Source organism: Ambystoma mexicanum, chromosome 6q (genome assembly GCF_040938575.1).
Source record: "Ambystoma mexicanum isolate Mex_15411 chromosome 6q, UKY_AmexF1_1, whole genome shotgun sequence".
NCBI classification, from domain to species: Eukaryota; Metazoa; Chordata; class Amphibia; order Caudata; family Ambystomatidae; genus Ambystoma; species Ambystoma mexicanum.
The window spans coordinates 396,223,558-396,241,850 of record NC_090937.1 but is presented as its reverse complement, the minus strand read 5'-3'; the positions used below and the strand labels follow the sequence as shown (position 1 = coordinate 396,241,850).

The following is an 18,293-nucleotide window of genomic DNA, read 5'->3' as shown; positions in this document are numbered from 1 at the left end:
TTACTCTGCCTCTCCATTGATTCTAGTTAGTTTTCCCCTTCTTTCCTCCCTGTTTCGCTGCCTACCTTTCCTTTCCTTTCCTTTTTTTTCCTCCTCCTTTTTCTGTCCGCTGCTGTTTCTAGTTCTTTTTTCCTTATTTTTTCCTCCTTGCCTGTTTCCTTCCATTCTTCCTTTCTTCATTTGGTCTGCTTCCTGATTGCCTTTGAAGCAACCTTGTTCCTTGGTTGGATCTACTGGTTCATTGACCCGTGCCTGCTCACCGGACTGCCTTTGCTACTCCCTTGTACCTTGTTGGATCTGCTGGTTACTGACCCGTGCCTGCTCACCGGACTGCCTTTACAACTCCCTTGTACCTTATTGGAACTACTGTTATCAGTCTCGTGTTTACCTACCGAACTGCCTTGGTGTTCCCCTGGTACCTCGCTGTTCTTCTGGTTTCAACCTGTGCCGGTTGGTTGGTCTACTCTTCCATCACATACCATTCTCCAGCGCTTCAGTCTGCTTTGTCAATTCTACCTGAAGGAGTCTTTAGGGGTTTTTTGTGCCTTTGGCTTTTTCCCCTGGGTGGCGCTCCCAGTGGGAACGCCCCCGTTGCCCCTATTTTAGTGGCACGGTGGCATCCTATCGAGGGCGTCCTTATCTTCATAAAAAAAAAGGAGAAGCCTTCAAGACACAAGGAAGGAAAACTCAAGAAGAAGGTGGAAGGTGAGGAGTTGGGGGAAGGGGGTGAATCTGCTTTCTCATCTGAAGAAGAAGATATAACCGACGTTAGTGACACATACTCACATGTGCACTGATGTTATATCTCTCGAAACATTATTATACCATGGTTTTTTGTCCTGCTGGGGTACTGTATGTCCACATGCCTGCCTGTGAAGATGATGTCCTTTATATGGTCTGCCATTTGCCCTGTTATGCATGTTGACGCAGGCTTAGACCTCTTGTGTTATAATTTCCCAGACAGGTGCCCCAACATTTCAAAAAAGGTAGCAGGCGCTCCTCTCCAGAAAGAACAAGGCATGATAACCTGTTCTGAGATGAGAGTTTGCAGCACACGCTTTTTGCTCACTGTACCTTTCACAGATGGGAAATATCCGTTGCATATCAGTCTTTGTCCCGCCCACATGAGCAGTCTAGCACCGAAATGCTATGGCAATTCCTCTTTGAACAAGAGTACCAAAAGCAACCCCATACACGTGTTTCCATTAGTGCAGACATCCCATGGGACCCTAGTGGAGTCGTGCCATTCCGACTCCAAACTCGAGCTATTAAATATCTTGGTATCCACATTGGCGCTAATATGGCTGATCTCCTAGCCCCAAACTATCCCCCGGTGCTTGCTAAAATGAAACTTGATATGGCTAGATGGACCGCGTTGCCACTCTCATTAATGGACAGAATAAATGCCATCAAAATGAACTCCATGCCCAAGTTAACATACTTAGCCTCCATGATCCCAACGGCTTCCCCTGCTACCATGTTCAATGAATTTGACAAGCAGCTGACAAAAAGTATATGGCAGGGAAAAAAGTCACGTCTCAATATATCTGTCTTACAGGCATCCAAATCTGATGGTGGCCTCGCGCTCCCATTGTGGAAACTGTCACCTTGCTGCACAAGTGTGCTGGGCCAAGCGCCGGCTCAATACGGAAGATGTATCGAGCTGGCAGTCTTTGGAACTACTTGCACTACAACCATACACTCTGCAAGAAGCTCTGGTCATCCCAATGTCCAAACTGCCTGGGCCCTCGAACACATCTGCTTATAGGCCCTGCTCTCACCCAATGGCATAGACTGCAAGCACTCCTCTCCTTTTCCCTAGACTGGACAATGCACATGAGACAACTTACGGAGTGACAGCACATAAGGGTAACGGATCTTTCCGAAGGATGCACTCCCCTCGGGTTTGATGACGCAAAATGATTGCTAGGTCTCTTGGACTCAGAGTGGCTCCAGTACACAGCTCTACAATCCACTATTAACACCCACACAACCCCCCACTCACGTACCAGGGAGTCCTCAACTAGTGAGGCTGAACTCGGGCGATATATTACAACTCACCGGAAATTAAAACATTTTATGGGCTAGGTGCCCAAACAACCTGCACAGGAATACGTCCGTGGCGGCAGGCAGTTGGGTGACCTACATAGCTTCTTCTCAGACTTTAGAGAGGTGTCGCTCAATGTACGTAACAGGGAGATTCAATATACACTCCTTCAGCATGCGTATTTTACTCCTGCACGTTTGCATAGTATGAAACACCCAATATGCCACCTGTTGGAGGAAGTGTTGACTCCCAGGTACGATGGGACAAATGTTTTGGTCATGCCGTAGACTAGGTGCATATTGGACCAACATTCACAGAAGGATCTTCTGCATGCATGGTTCTACAGTCACAATGTCCCCTATATCCATGCAGTTCGGTTCTGGGGATCAAGATTGGCATGACGACCCAATGACTAGACCACTCATACATCTTATGTTATTCATAGCTAGAAAACCCATTGAATTCCACTGGAAATCCGAGAAATGAATGACCGTCAATCTTGGCTTGGTTATGCTCACTCGAGCAGAAGTGCTTTTTACAAGCGGCTGATACCCCATAAGCTAGAACATTCGGAGAACTGTCCAACCCGTTTATATGATATGATTTTATACAATATGATATTGTTTGACAAAATGTATTACCATGGAATGAGGTGTTTGCATGTCTGAACGCTCCAACTCCTGTATGCTCTGACAAGCTACTGAAGCTCAATGTCTTAATTCTCGCTTAAATAAGATGTCTTTTTAATTTTTTTGCTCCCATTCCTTATGTTTGCACTGCAGGGGGGGGGTTGTTCGGTGGGAAGGGCAAGGATCTGATGCTGGCTACTCAATATCTGTATTTTGCACTAATGTCTGTCACGTTACGTGATGTCATGCTTCTGTTTACCTTGCCTTGTGGTTGTTTATATTTCTTTAAAAAGAAGATCAAACTTAAAAAAAAAAAGAATGAGAACCCGGCAGGTTAAGATAAACGTTTTCTTCATTGATTTGTCTATTCATTTATGGTCTTAATTGTTCAGATAAAAATACAAACAATGTTGAAAACTATCTGAAAATCTATTCAACCTTTCACAATATACAGATACCATAAATCAGCAGAAGCCAGTGCTTATTCATCTGCATTTTAGGGATATCCCAACTCCCTCCACGAAAAGACAGAAAACAAATTAGCAAGCTGGTATCTTTCTCCATTCCATAGCTCAATGAGTCAAGCACATTTCCAAAGAAGTCCCTGAACTCTTGTATGTTGAATCTCCACTTCATAATTCATTGAAGGCAAGACTAATAAGGGAAGTTGGGGAGGGGAGGCATGAGGGTCCATTACCACTCTGTGTCCTTCCCCATACAGCAACAACATTTCACTAATGGGGGATACACCTTTCACCAAATACTCCTTCACTGCTCAGCTTTACTGAGCCCAGTCACTTTCCATGTGAACCAACTCAACCCTATTTTACAGTGCTAAAGCAGTATATCGTCACTTCACCAGGTAGTGAGAAGGCCAAACAAACCTCAAGCACATCACATATTATCATTAACAAAATCTATAAAGAGTTTTCCGGATCTCTGTAAATTTGTGAAGGTCCTCTCTTGATAGTATTTTATCCATATCCAACAGGTTAGCCAATGTGCAATCACCTGCAGTTCTATGTGCTTCCATTTGTGAGCAACCCTTATTCAAGCTGCAACCAGTTAGTGTGTATTCAAATTGCTCCTCAGTGCATATATATCGTAAAAAAACCTTGGTCATCACGCGGACCAAGAAGCAGCACCATAAGGTTCATCGCCAGGGTGGCATTCGTCATCTTATTAATTCAGTATAAGATTTCTTTCGAGTATGTCTCCAACCTAGGGCAATGCCAACAGATGTGGGCCATGGTGCCCATTTAGTTGCAGCCCTTCCAACCTCTCTCTTGGAATTCCAGGAACATTTGATGTAATCTCTGAGGGGTACGGTACTAACTGTAACATACTTTGTAAGCATTCTCCATACGTTTTTAAAAAGAAAACGTTTTATTTATGTGTTCTTGGTTTACACTCAAACCGTACACAGATAATAACGAAAGTTAAAACAGAAGCAGAAAAACAAAACACAAACCATAATAATACATTTACAGAATTATAATAAATAAATACAGTCTCCTTACATCTCTGACACCTACAACCTCCTTCTAAAGTGCAATGTGCAAGTATAATAAAACCTTTAGTTTACAAACATATCAAGTTAATCCTATGTAAAATTTGTAATAACGAATTTGAAAGTGCAATAGAGTGACTGCTATAGATCCTATCCGACATAGACTGCCAAGGATTGCATACAAAATTGCTTATAAATCTGCCAAAACACAAAGTTCTTAAATTGGAAAGAACGTCACAGTACAAAACCAGAAGTTTTAAGCTTTCTACATATTTTAAGCAGTGTCTGCACATGGGGCTCAGACTGTTAGATCGATCCCACAGACACATGTTCTTTCTAGTGTGCAGGAGATTCAATCTTAATCTCATGATGGAAGATCTAAGCCTAGGCGAATAGAAGCGAGCCAGGTACGGAACCTGCTAGCCTAGCCTTTTATGTGTAGCTGCAATGTCTGAAAAAATGCTGAAAAAATGCATAAATGTACCTACATCAAGGTACAGCAGGTCGCACTCAAATCCTGCTGTCGCAGCTTCTTTTTCTGCAGGAACAAATTTACCAAAACGTTGTCAAGTGAGAACCCCTCGAATGGCCAGTAATTCTTGGCATTTAGTTATGTAAAGATTGCTAAAACCCCACACATTGTGATTAAAATCCTCAAACAATGCATGCGGAGGTGGTACAATACATTTCCTGCACAGAAGCAGGTGTTTCCATTAGATAGGAGTCTCATGCTCAAGGACGAAATTCCTAGTTTATAATGACAAAAATGTTTTCCATACAAAGTCTTGTAAAACGGTTAAATTGAACAACAAATGGTAGATCTCGAGACCGTAAGTTAAAAATGGGATAACCTTTCCTTCATACAATTTTACCCGAGGAGTATAGAGAATTTGCCAAATCTATTATGAAAATGTTTCATTTGTAAAACAAAGTGTGCTCTCTTTAAATAACTCATTGGAGATGTTGTGTAATGTTGTGCAAAATTCATTATGCCAAGATATTTTAGGTCATTCTGTCACGCCCCTGCGGAGACCATGGTCACTGTGGCATAGATGGTCTATTAGACGGATTGCGGCCATCTTTACTCCCAAGATGGCCGCCGCTACAGATGGTGTGGGTCTAGACTTACACAATGGCCGCGCGGTGGTAGGACCGCCCCCCGACTCCGGAGCCGGTTCAACTGATCCTGCGGACAACGCGCGGATGCGTTGCTACTCTTCAACAACAACGCTTCGTGAGTTCGATACTAGGATCTATTTGCTTACTCGTTTGTTTGTTATTCCTTCTGTGTAACTCTACCCGTTTCACTCACCTGTTTCCAGACTTGAATCCTTCTCCCAACTCTTGCACGACATCCAAGACTCGAGTGGATTTCCCCTGCCTCACTCGTTACAAGCTTAACCTCACTGATCGGTTCGCTAGTGAGACTCCCTCCCTGGCGTGCGGTACGTGAGAATTGATATTCAGTCCCTAGTGTATCCGGGGGTTAGAAAGAGATCAGAATTGACACCTGATATTATCTTACCTATACAGAAGCAGGGATATGCAGGGTCCGATCCGCAGCATTGAGATATGAGAACCATTCTCTTACTGGGACGTCCTCGAGGTTACTCCTGTCCGCGTCTCATCGGAAGACCTGCAATATAGCTTGATAGGTGGTACCCCCCTTCCAATCAGGTACTCCTCTTTTCCTCAACCCATATTCTGCTTTCTAGTTTCCCTGCTTCAACTTACCACTTTCCTCTGTCTTTATTCAGACGGCTTCGCTTCAGCGGATATTCTGGGTACCAAGAACCTCTCCGGACAGACGACATCTATCCAGTAGCCATCGACACAGGGTTTTCTTCCCCAGAGGGTTTCCCTGGAGTCCTTCCCCTCCTTAATATTTGTATTTGAGGCGGAGGAAGGGTCTCAGGGAGGCACTCATTCTCTACCCCTGTGGGAAACCATTTCCGAAGAAGGAAACGAAGGAGGGTGAACGACTGGTGTTTCTCTAAGGTAACCTTTCGGTTATTCAACTTTCTCGTGATTAGTCTAAATATTACACATTCACAATTTCCAACATCTGAGCTGACAATCATCAGTTGTGTCTACTCATTTTCCTTCCTGAGGTAAAATGAAGAACATTCGTTTTCTTGACATTTATATCAAGGTGATTTGCTACTGTATATTTTTCAGATGTGTTTAATAGTCTCTGCAGTCCTATTTGGGTACAATATAAAAGAATAATATTGCCATCATAGGAAAATCACGCTAGTTTGGTACCATACATTTTGGGAGAAATAAAAGAGGCCATAGTTAATATGATTCCTGCATCAGACAAATATAAATTAAAAAGGCACAGGACCAAGATACATTCTTGGCGTGATCCTCTATGTGCGGTTATTTCTCTCGTAACATGCCCCGAAATATGTCATCAATTTTTAGATTAGTATCCGAATGTAAATAAATTAGAATGTTTAAAAGGTGGCTGGGAATGCCCCAAGATTTCAATTTGGACCATAAGAGATTCCTGTTTACTTTATCAAAAGCTAAGGATATGTCTATGCTAGCCGCAAAGACACTACGAATCACTTTCTGCAATGTCAGTCTTTGTTTGTTATCCAGGATCAATCAAGAAAGGTTAGTACCAACCCCTATACAGAATCCTGTTGGTTTCCTTTTAATGATGCCACTAGAAAGCACCTATTGATTAAATTCTTTTAGCAAAAGGGACATAACGATTTTAGAATCTGCGTTTACTAAAGCAATGGGCCGATAATTCATAGAGTACATTTTACTACCTTTCTTATAGATAGGCATGACATGGGAGGACTTCCGAGTTTCTGGCATTTATTTTTCTTTTAAAAATGTGCCAAAAAGTACATCTAAAATATTTGCCCAAAAAATGTCACTTTGTTTAAAATGCCGATTGGAAAGGCCATTGGGGCCCGGGAATTACTCCACTTCTTAATAAGATCCGTCATGTCACCTACCTCAAAATTCATAGAACATGCTTCATCTGTTGCCACCAAAGTGATTACTCTGGGGAGTGCAGCACATAAGACAGTGTAATGTGTAATCCATGCTGATTCGAGAATAGGGTTCTCCTGTAGATGTAATTGAGACCTACCTAAGGAATTATCCATTTTCCAATAGTTACATTTAGTTTTTTTGTAATGCATTTCAACATATTTTCTCCATCAAGTTGGAGTTGGTTATTACGTAACATTTTACACTGATTCTTATATTTGTGTCGGTAAATACGGATGGTTTCCATTTTTCACATCACTCAGCATGTTACTCTTAGCGACCAGTTTAATGAGCGACCTTAATTCCTTCTCATGTTTCGGAATTTCCATGCTGAAGTTGTGGGGGCGTAGGGCATGGTTAATGGTAGGGGAGGATTTCCTTGCTGCTATGGTGTTACGTTTAAACGTAGGGAAATTCATGGGGTTAAGAACTCCAAATAAATAGAGTCCAATCGTGAAAGCATCCTGCTGTTAAACCTACCTATTGTTTGAGGATGCCAAATGAGTCTGGTTTGGCCAATTGACACATTAACTGCCGGAATTACTCTCTTCTTTGCGATCCTTGGCCAACTATTAAGCAGAGCACTTAGCATGTGACGGTCACTGATGGCACCTTCCTGCACTGAAAAATTACACATATGGAACAATCCCTCAGAAACAAAAATATAAACAATGCAGGGTTGTTGATTGTCTTGATGTCATGTGTTTCAAGCAATATACAATAATGAAAACATTCTTCATGCCATTTGGTAAAAATATTTGCTAATTTAATACTAAACATATTTATAGTTATTTGTGCATCATTGCTGTACAGGTTAACAACTAAGAGGTCTGAGGGCATCTCCTTAGTTGTAATGTGGAGGGCAAAAAGCCCCAGAGTCGTATCATCAATAATGACCAATTGGGCGGCCCAGCAGGAATTCACAGCAATGAGTAAATGGCCCTGAGGTCTACAATGAAAACTGCATAATGCTGGTTCCACTAATGTCATTTATCTGTCCATGGTTACTTAATCTCGCCAAAAACTTTTCCTGTAATATGATCATGTCAAAAATTATTTTTCACAAATATTAAAGTCCTTCAAATGGTAGAAATGCCCTCTCGAATTCTAAGACACAACACTAGTTATTAAGCTATCACTAAAAGCAAGGTCTTTTAGCCGTCCCATGCTGATTAGATAGATTTAGCCAGCCAGCTAACCAAGCCCAGTTGTTTGTAGAGGAATCGCGCTGGGAGTGGGCACCCCCCAAAAACACTTTTCACTCTGGGGAGGAGCCCTGTTCATGTGATAATTCCAAGGGCAGGAATGAGGAAAGCTTTAAAAATGCATTTGCATCCTGAGCGACATTCAGAGGGTTGTCATACCTCCAAGATCTCTTCAAATCAAAACCTTTTTTGCAGAGGTCATCCATAGCAGCCACTATAAAATCACTCACAATTTGTGAAGGCACATCTATAGTTACAATGTCAGTTATATATATATATTAAGTATAGTAGTAGAGTTGCCATTTTAAGGGAGGCCATTCTACCCAACCATGATAGTTATATTGTTGCCCAGCGACTGAAATCCTGGAAGGATTCTTGTATTAACCCAGGAACATTATGTTGGTGTAGAGTTTGAGGGCATGCCACAGTCCTAATTCTGATATATTTGATTCAAACCTTTTCCTGTTTAAATGGTAATTATTGTGGCAATAAGACCTGAGGCGGGGGGCCAATAGCGCCCCAGGTACACCCCAGCTACGCTCGGGCCTGTAACTACGGCCCTGAGGGCATTACCATGGGCGGTATTGGCCCGCCGCCGAGGGTCTAATAGCCATTAGTACCCCAGCCCGTTAGACCGGGGTACTAATGGCATTTCTTTCTGTTTCGAAACGCTGCTGTGTTTCGAAACAGAAATAAAAAGTGAAAAAATGCCCGCCGGGAAAGGGACAACATAGTCCATTTTTCTTTCCATGGCGGCCATCGGGAGCGGACGCGCTGGGAACAGAAGTGTTTCCAGCGCGTTCGCTCCCAAGAAAAGAAGAAAAAAGAAGGTAAGTGGGGTTGGGAGGGCAGAGAGGGGATAGTTTGCAGGGGACAGGGGGGAGAAAAAAAAAACTTATCTGAGTCCCTGGCAGGGGACAAAGGCAACCTCCAGCCATGGAGACGCTCGGAGCGGGAATTGCCCCGTTTCCAGCCGCCTCATTGGCTAAGGGGCTGCCACGCGCCTCACCGGGAACAAAGTACCCGGCACGCGTGGGACGCACTAACGTACATGGGAATACCGTGTGGTATGGCTTGGAAAAGAGCCAATCCACATGTAGTATTTCCGGTGTACAGCGCATGCCGGGTACTAATGTTGTGTATTTGCAATATTAGTTGTGGATTCAGAGATATTTAGACCCCCTAGACTGTACCAACATACTCCAATTCCCTTACAAGTTTTGAAAGAGTATTGCAAACATTGCTCAAGAGGAGAATCACAGCATCTGCAAATTATGCAGTTTTATGATTCCATTGTCCAGTTCCAAACACCATAAAGTGTTTGGATTTGCCACAACTCTCTGAGCAAAAGGCTTTCGGGCTAAGATTAAAATCAATGGTGGAAGGGAATCCTTGTCCAGTATCATGCGTTCAATTGATGAGATCTGTGAGATTCTTACTCATCCTAATTTGCATTGTACAAGAATAACAATTCGCCAATATCCAATTTATACTTTTGGAGCCAACCCCATACCTATTCACGACTAATTTAAAGAACTGCCAATTCACTGTATAGAATGCATTTTCGGCATCCAATTCCAAAAATGCCAAGGGTTTCTTTTTTCTCTTTTAGCTAGGTCCACCAACTACAGGACCCTAGAGATTTTGACAAAAGTATGCCTCCCTTTCTCAAAGTATGGCTGAACTCTATGGATTGGCAGAATCCCCTCCAGTCAGTTTGCCTGGCTTATGTCGTAATTAAACTATGAACTCCCTCATTGAGAGGGCAAGCCCTTCCGTGGCAATGTGTTGCTAGTGGGAATGAGAGGATATCCTTATATTTCTTATACAGTAGGACTGTAAACCCATCTGGTCCTGGAGTTTTGACTGTTTTGAATAAATCAATTTCTTCCGACGCCTCCAACACCGTGATTGGAGCATCTAGTGATTACACCACTTTAGTTTCTATGGTAGGGAGCTCAACATTATTTAGATACCCTTTTTGTGAGACAAGACGTGGTTCCTTTGCCATGTGTAACTGAGTATGGTCTATTCCCGCATTACGTAATTTGGAGATATAGGTTCTCGTTTCACATACCTTAAGTTTGTCTACTAGAGAATTGCCTGTCCTGTATCGCTTATCATCATAATAATAATAATGTTTGAGATAAAATTCCCCTACTTTAGAAAACAATCTGCAATATACTTCTGTGAAAATCCAGCACATATTTCTTCAGTTTCTGACACTATAAATCTATGGCCTTCTTATGTGCCATCCCCAAACCCAAAACATTCCCCACTTACACTGCCTATATACGGTTACCCATGATGTATTTTCCTCACTATTGTGTTCAAAGTAATCCTGAATTTTACTTTTGATATTTTCCTGCAATAATGGATCCCTAAGTAAGTGCTCATTTAGTTTCCAAAACGGGCACATGGGAGGCTGTGTATCAAAATTATCTAGGGTTACAATTAGTGGGGCATTAGCTAAGATAACGTTTGAGGCAATTATCGATTCCTGAGTTAGATCTTTGAGCAGAGCCGACCCGAGGCATGTGCAGTTTTTGCAGTGGCCCAGGGCCCCGCTGTCAGAATCCCACAGAGGGGGCCCCGCAGGCACCAGTGCCTACCTCAACTATACCAAGAATATTCTTGTAAGGGGAGCTGTGCGGCTTCCATGTACTAAGCTTGCGTGATGCCAGTGTCACCTCCCAATCTCCTGTGAATCTCTACAGACCAGCACCCACTCCCAGCAGCCCTTCACATGCTGCAGGGCCCTTAATGACTACTTATCACTTTCTTCAAGCAGAGCATTTAAAGTGGGGGCGGTTTACAAGTGAGAGCCTATTTAAGAGACTATTGTTTTGGAGGAGATATTTGTTACATTTCTGTGTTAAGAAACGCCAATAGGCATTTTAATTCTGAAAGCACACACAAAGAACCAGTTAGCTGCCTAAATCTACGCAGGTCAATAACAATATATCACACAAAACAGTTTTAAATTCACTACATTATTTTCAGGTGTTCATATTTAAAGCACCAAAAAGCATTTATTTTTTTAGTAGGATGTGATATTTTCATCACATCATAAATTAACCCTGAATTGGTCAACACTGAAGCACACACAGGTAACCGTTTCACACATTACATGTTGTTATAAGTCTTGAAAATACAAAGGTAATTTTTTCCCTTTTGCTGAATTGCATTCTGATATTTGTAGTCTCCCAGTGAAGATCGGGGAATAATTCCAGAACTGTACATTGTTTGCCTAACATAGTTCTATAAGGATTTATATATTTGAGTGACATTATGGTATGTGTACTTTTCAAGCCATCTTCATAAAACAGAGTATTGGTGAAAGCCAGACATGGGGTTGAGTGGGCAAGTAAGTCATGAGTATTTGCCCACAATGTGGCAAGAGAGTTTGCAATCCCAGATCTGGTGCAGTTATTCTTCCCCTGATTGTGACCATGTGCTGCTTTTCAAGGCACAAGTAAAGGATACATGTGGGTGGACAGTACAATTTTTCAGTGGGTGGATGCAACCCCCTGGGCTGTTTTTGAGGTCGCCAAGCTTGCTCAAGCATTTGGCTATCAGGATTTCACCCAGGTTGTCATGTTTCCAGTGCATACACATAAAGATATAAAGATGAAGTTGCCGCTGCCACCCCTAGCCTCCTCACCTGCGGTGTCCCTCAGGGATCCTGCATCGCACCCAAACTCTACAACTTCTTTACTAGGCCCCTGTTTAGCATCCTGGACTCCCTTGGTAATTCATATACCAACTATGCGGACGATACGCAGGTACTCATCCAACTCACGGGCCACTACCTAGCAGACACCAACACCCTCACCTCTATCTACTCTACCATCCAATCCTGGATGGCGGAGAATTGGCTTTGCCTCAATAGCGAAAAGACCAAACTCCTCCTCATTGGGTCACCCTTCACTCTCAGTAACCTCGGAGATCAGTACGCCTCCTTCACTATTGATTACATTCCAATTAAGGTCTCGAACCATGTTAAGACACTCAGAGTCTACCTTGACTCCGACCTGTCGATGGATAGACAGGTCAATGCTATCGCTGCATCCTCAGCCTACTACTCCAAAGTCCTCAACGCAGCCAGGCCCTTCTTGGCCCGTCAAAGTTGCCTCACAATTGCCAGGGCCATCATCGGGTCAAGACTAGACTACTGTAATGCCCGTCTCGTGGGGACATCCAACAAAAACCTGGCCAAACTCCAGCTAGCCCAAAACAATGCACTAAGGGCAACCACCGGCACTGCAAGAAGAAACCATATCTCCGAAATCAGAAGGCAAGTACACTGGCTCCCTGTGAAAGAGAGAATTGTCTTTAAAACTCTTGCTCTCACCCACAAATGCCTTCACAAACTTGCCCCTCCTTACCTGACTAACAGAATTACCAGGCACACCGCCACGAGACTTCTCAGATCCCTTTATGCTAACTCAATTGTTACGCCTACTACACGTAAAGTGCGCGCTGGGGGCTCCAGCTTCCCCACCCAAGCAGCCACGCACTGGAATGCTCTGCCACCTCACCTAAGACTCATTGAGTCCCACCTAGCCTTTTCGTAAGGCTATTAAAACTAGACTTTTTGTCTAACTTGAATCTGTATCATCCACTGCATATATGCCTGCCAATCTGTAACTAAGAGCCCTCCTGGCACCTTTCTGTAACCTTAAATCTGTGTATCCTCTGTAACAGCACCTCAATGCCTTATGGGCTGCAAGTGCGCTTAACAAATACAAATAAATAAATAAATAAATAAATATCATCAAAGCACATGCCGTATTGGGATTTCGTTTTGAAGGGAATATTTCATTACATATTGCTGGGTTTAAAATGTGAGCACCTTTTAAATTTGTCAGCGTATTTATTGGAAAATGTCCTCTCTCAGGTTATTTTTCTGTTGTTGATTTCTTTTGTGAAAGGCAATTCTGTTTTGTCTAGTGCACTTTCTTCTAAGGGGGAAGGTCAATTGAACTAAATTTGTATCTTTTTCCCTTTAAGATATATTCACTTACTGTGCGTATAATCTTGGGTGCCAGCTTTTGATTTTTCCTAAGGGGGCAAAAGTTCCCAAACTGAGAGAAGCAAGGGAGCCCTATTCATCCCCAGGTCAAATAACCTCATTTTACAGCACATGTTGCCGCAGGAATCGGAAAGAAGACATATGATTTACAAGAAAGTCTAAACGTATAACAATAACATCTCAGCAACAGTCGCCTAACCCGCTCAGTTGCCTTTGCAATTTCTGCTACAGGATCCCCTCTAATTCTATACTGGCATACAGTTTTGGCCTGCTCACCCCCTCCATTCAAAGCTCAGGGGTTACATTAATGAGGCTCTCTTTTCATTTTGTAGTGAGCACTTGATAAACATGGTTGCTATTTGCTGTAAATCTTTTGACTGTCTAAATAATCCTTAGCTGTAGCTTCTGAAATAAAAGCATATTGCTGATTTAGACAATATTTATCTTTTATTTTTTTATTTTTACATTTGTAAAGCGCACTTAGCCCGTAGGCATCTAGGCACTAATATTTCCCAAAAATACACACAATAAAAATAAAAACAATTGTGAACCTTCTGCAATAACAGACCTCAATTACCCAACTTTAACCTTCTCCTTCTGAGATCTCTCCTTTTGTATGTTCTAGACTGCTCCTTGAAGCCTCAGCCTCCCGCATGCCTCCAATAATCCCCTCCCTTTCTTTATCAATGAAGTTGGGATACCTTTTCCTGAGTGGCTGTCAAATCATATCCTGTTGTGTTTTAAGGCCTACCAATTTGTCTGCTTCCTCCTCTGTGCGTGGAGACATGTCTGCCCATTTAGCGAAAACATGAGATAAAAGGGAAACCCCCATTTTGTTTTTGATGTGTTTGTCTCTAAAATGTGGTGTTACACCAGCCATTGCTCTTCCCTTTTGCTTTGTAGTGGCTGCCAAATCTGAGAACAGACAAATCTGGTGACCGTTGAAGATAATATTGGCCTTTTTACGACTTTGCTGTTGCGCAATTAACGTGACAGTATTACCACATACTGGCATGTTTCTGCACCGACAAAGTACGAGTTTGCTGGTGGGGTGGAGAAATTACCTCCAGCTAAGAACTAGAGGTAATTCTGACACCCTACTGGCAAAAAAGACGCTATTACAGGAACCGGTATTAACGGTGCGGGCAATACCATCAAATCCCCCATGGAGTCCTATGGGACACCACGGAAATGGGATTTACCACCCTTACCGCCACTCATAATCTGACGGTAATGTCTCCAGACTGAGTGCTGGTAACAGTAATACAGTTTGCCAGTATCCTAGCAGATTTTTTCTATAATAATGATTGAGAAATGTCAATCAGATTGCTGTATGGGATGGAGACTGAGACCTTGTAATACATACATTATCACGCCTCTGGTGATTCTCTACATCTTCTTACTTGTCTCTGAGATTCCTCATCTGCTCGTCCATTTCAAGCATGCAGGTGCACTGTTTCTATAGATCATAGAAATGCTCTTACAACCTATTTTCCAAATCGTCAATTATTTTCTCCAAAGTATTTCTATCTTTTTTAATTCATCAGTCTGTAATATCAGATCTCCTTTAAGCACTGAAATGTTGGCTTTGTTTGCTGTAAGGGCCTCCCACAGATGTTGTTTCAGAATTTCTTTTTTTAGAGGTTGTTGAGTGTGCAAGGGTTCTTCTAGATTTTGAGAGTGGCGTTCAATCCCATCCATCCCCTCCAAGCAGACCATCTAACCCTTTGCAAAAGGACCCTGATGATGTAACATATCTTTAATGTTGTGGTAGTGTTTTGACCTGGAAGTTGATATTTTGCCCAAAGCACAACAGAGGGCCAAAAGGTCCAGCAAAGCACAACTGCGATTCTGGCATGCCAGAGGACCCAGCTGTAGTTAACAAAAGGATGCATCTCCAAGGAGTGCTCAAGCCGGGTTTGCATCCACTACTGGTATGTATGACCTATGAGCGACCAGTAGAGAGTATCTCAACATTACGCTTAATCCAAAAGAATCAGGTACTTTGGAAATGCTATAATGGTCAGTAATACAGATGTGGGGCTGCAAGGTCCTCAAAACAAATCATTGCATCATCCAATCCTCTGGTCCTACAACATCTGAGGGATATCCCAGTCCTTCAAACGTAGTCACTAGATCACTTTAGTCCCTTCACCCAAGAACATATCCTTTTTAAAGCGCATTGTGGTTTTTATTGCCTTTCTCCTGTATCTTACCCGAAGTGCTGCATCTTGTTATCTTTGCATAGTCTGTGTTCTTCCTACAGGGGTGGATTTTTGTAATGTTTTATATCTAGTTATTATTGCCTATGGTGTGTTTAATTAAAGTTTATTTTGGACTGTTGTACTTTGCTGTTTCGGTTGCTACTGTCTCATCTTCACAACCTCCTTGAGAACATAGCCATCCCTAGGCCCAAGTTACCACAAAAAGCAAAGGAGGTATATCTCTTAACTGTCCTGATGTACCTTTATGGTTGGGGTCACTCTTGTTTTGTAGAGGTGTGAGGGCTGAGTAGGCGGTTTTGCCTCTACTCATCCTTGTACTCCTGTGGGGCAGAAGTCAATTTGTCACACACTGTACAATAAAATTCTTCTGAGCTAATGCTGACACATATTATTAGTCTTCACACAGGAATGGAATATGGATGGACCAGGTGCTCCATGCAGGACATCTGTAGGTTAGTTTAGGAAAAAGGCAAGTGTAGGTATTGCATTAATTCAAGCTGATTTCTTGGGCAGGAAAGGCAGTTTGAGGAGTAGTGCGTGGAACCAGGCACAGAGAAAAATACTGAGTTAGAAAATAAAACCTGACCATGCCTACATGGAGGCGGGCAACCAGCAGGAACATGAGGAGGACAGGGGAGCACTCATTTCCCCGGTTTAAAAAAGAACAATATTGCATTGGCTAAAGTCCCCTCTGCACTCTGACCTTGCAGTCACAGGTATCATGTGAATGTATGCACAATGATCATTGTTAATGGGTGTTCTAATCATTTTTTGCATTTAAAGATGTGAAAAGAAATATATCATTTCCCCTGTGCGATTGCAGTGAAATCAGAATATAGCTATGCGATATAACATTTCCAAGTCCTTATTTCTGAGCTTTCTTGTAGTATGTTTTGTTCTTCACCATACCTCATTAGCACTGGCAACCAGCCTCTTCAAGCCCCAGGTGTCAGCGGCCCATTGGTCTGCCACTTCTTTTTCTGAACAGATGATGAAATTATCAAAATATATATCCGGGGTCATGGACCAGAGCTCCAAGCCAATAGCACTGAAAGACGTCATCATAAAAGGGTGCAGGTCGACAAAATAATAAGGATTCAGAATTTTCCTTGGGCTCCAGATCCCCTAGGACAAAGAAACACGGGTTGTTTTAACAGGAATCTTATGGAAAGTTAATTTACAAAAATGGTTCCTGAGAAACAGACTCAGGACAAGGATCAGTAAAATCATGTCATGGCCTTTAGGATCCAATAGCCTATAATAATATGAACGCCCCCTTTGGATTAGCCTGTTTGCAGCAGCAAGGCACAGAAGATGAAAATATTACAGAGTGGCCCGCAAAAAAGCTCAACATAATAGATTTGCAACAACATGATCGAGAGCCATACAATTAGTACACAACAGCACAGCCTTAATTAATCATTGGAATATAAAATGTAGCATGGCATGCAACAGAGCAATCTAGCTCGATTGTATAATTAAATAAAATAATCAATTCTGCCCAGTCCTCAACAGTTTGCAATACAAAAGTGTTAGACCAGGGGTCCCCATGGGTGCAACAACGAACACAATGTAAAGACCCTATTCTCCTTTAGTGTGAAGTCCTTTCACACACACAGGGAAATTTGGCAGGCATTTTAGACTGCAGGGCCAAGGGATAGGTGTGCTCTGCAGGGAATGAATGTGTGTAGAGAGAAGGGAGGAAGAACCAACTGCACATGCATAGTTTATTTTATTTATTTTTGCAATGGCTCCAAGCGCACAGGCATCCAGGCACTAGTTACAGAGAGAGGAAGGGGGAAGGATGTATCAGGGAGCAAGGACGAGAGTACCAAGTCAGTTGAATAGTCTGGTTTTAAATTGTTTTCTGAATGTTCATTAAGCGTTTCAACCTTTAGTTGGGTCGGTAGGGCATTCAAGATTCATGCAGCAATGGTCGGGAAGTGAGCGCCTCCAGCCTTCATGCATGTGAAGTATGGGATGATCAGATGGTCGCTGTAGGCGGCTCTGGTAGGTCTTGAGGAAGTACGTTTTGTGATTCTAGATGAAAGGTAGGAGGATGCAGTGTTTCAGAGGCACTGGTGAGTAATAGAGAGCATTTTGAAGTTGATTATCTCTCTTATGGGTAGCCAGTGGGAAGCTTATCTGTGGACAGTTACATGGTCCCGTTTGGTCAGGTTCAAGGCTGTTCGGATGGCATTATTCTGGATAGTCTGGAGTTTATTGATGTTGCACTTAGCGGTACCTGCAAGGAGTGAGTTACAGTCATCTAGACGGGAGCCAATAACTTCTCTGGCTATGGTTATTCGATCTTGTGTGTGCATGTCGGGCCCTGTCCTGGCATGGGTCACCTCTTTTTTGACTGACAGGGGCCAATCACTGTCTTTGCCTCTTTTTCTTTCTTCTTCCTATTTGCTGTCCTCTGGGGTCCCCCAGGGCTCTGCCTTGTCCCCGATGTTATTTAACATCTATCTTCAGTCACTGGTTGGACTCATCCACTCCAGGTGCTACTCCTATGCTGACGACACTCAGATCCTGGTCGGTTTAGATCAAGGCCGGGTTGGGTGTCGTTTTGGCTGTGTCAGGGCCTAGGGGCCATGAGGGGCTGGATGAGTGACAACTGGCTCAAA

At 42.7% G+C, this 18,293-nt stretch overlaps 1 protein-coding gene across 3 annotated transcripts in view; it reads right to left on the bottom strand.

Moving 5' to 3' along the window:
* CLGN (calmegin) overlaps nucleotides 1–18,293 on the bottom strand; it is a 510,795-nt gene that overhangs the window by 229,524 nt on the left and 262,978 nt on the right. For all 3 annotated transcript variants that reach the window (XM_069630884.1, XM_069630885.1, XM_069630886.1), the window contains one exon: nucleotides 16,573–16,788. In XM_069630884.1, the coding sequence (XP_069486985.1) occupies nucleotides 16,573–16,788 (216 nt within the window). The remainder of the gene's footprint in view (nucleotides 1–16,572; nucleotides 16,789–18,293) is intronic.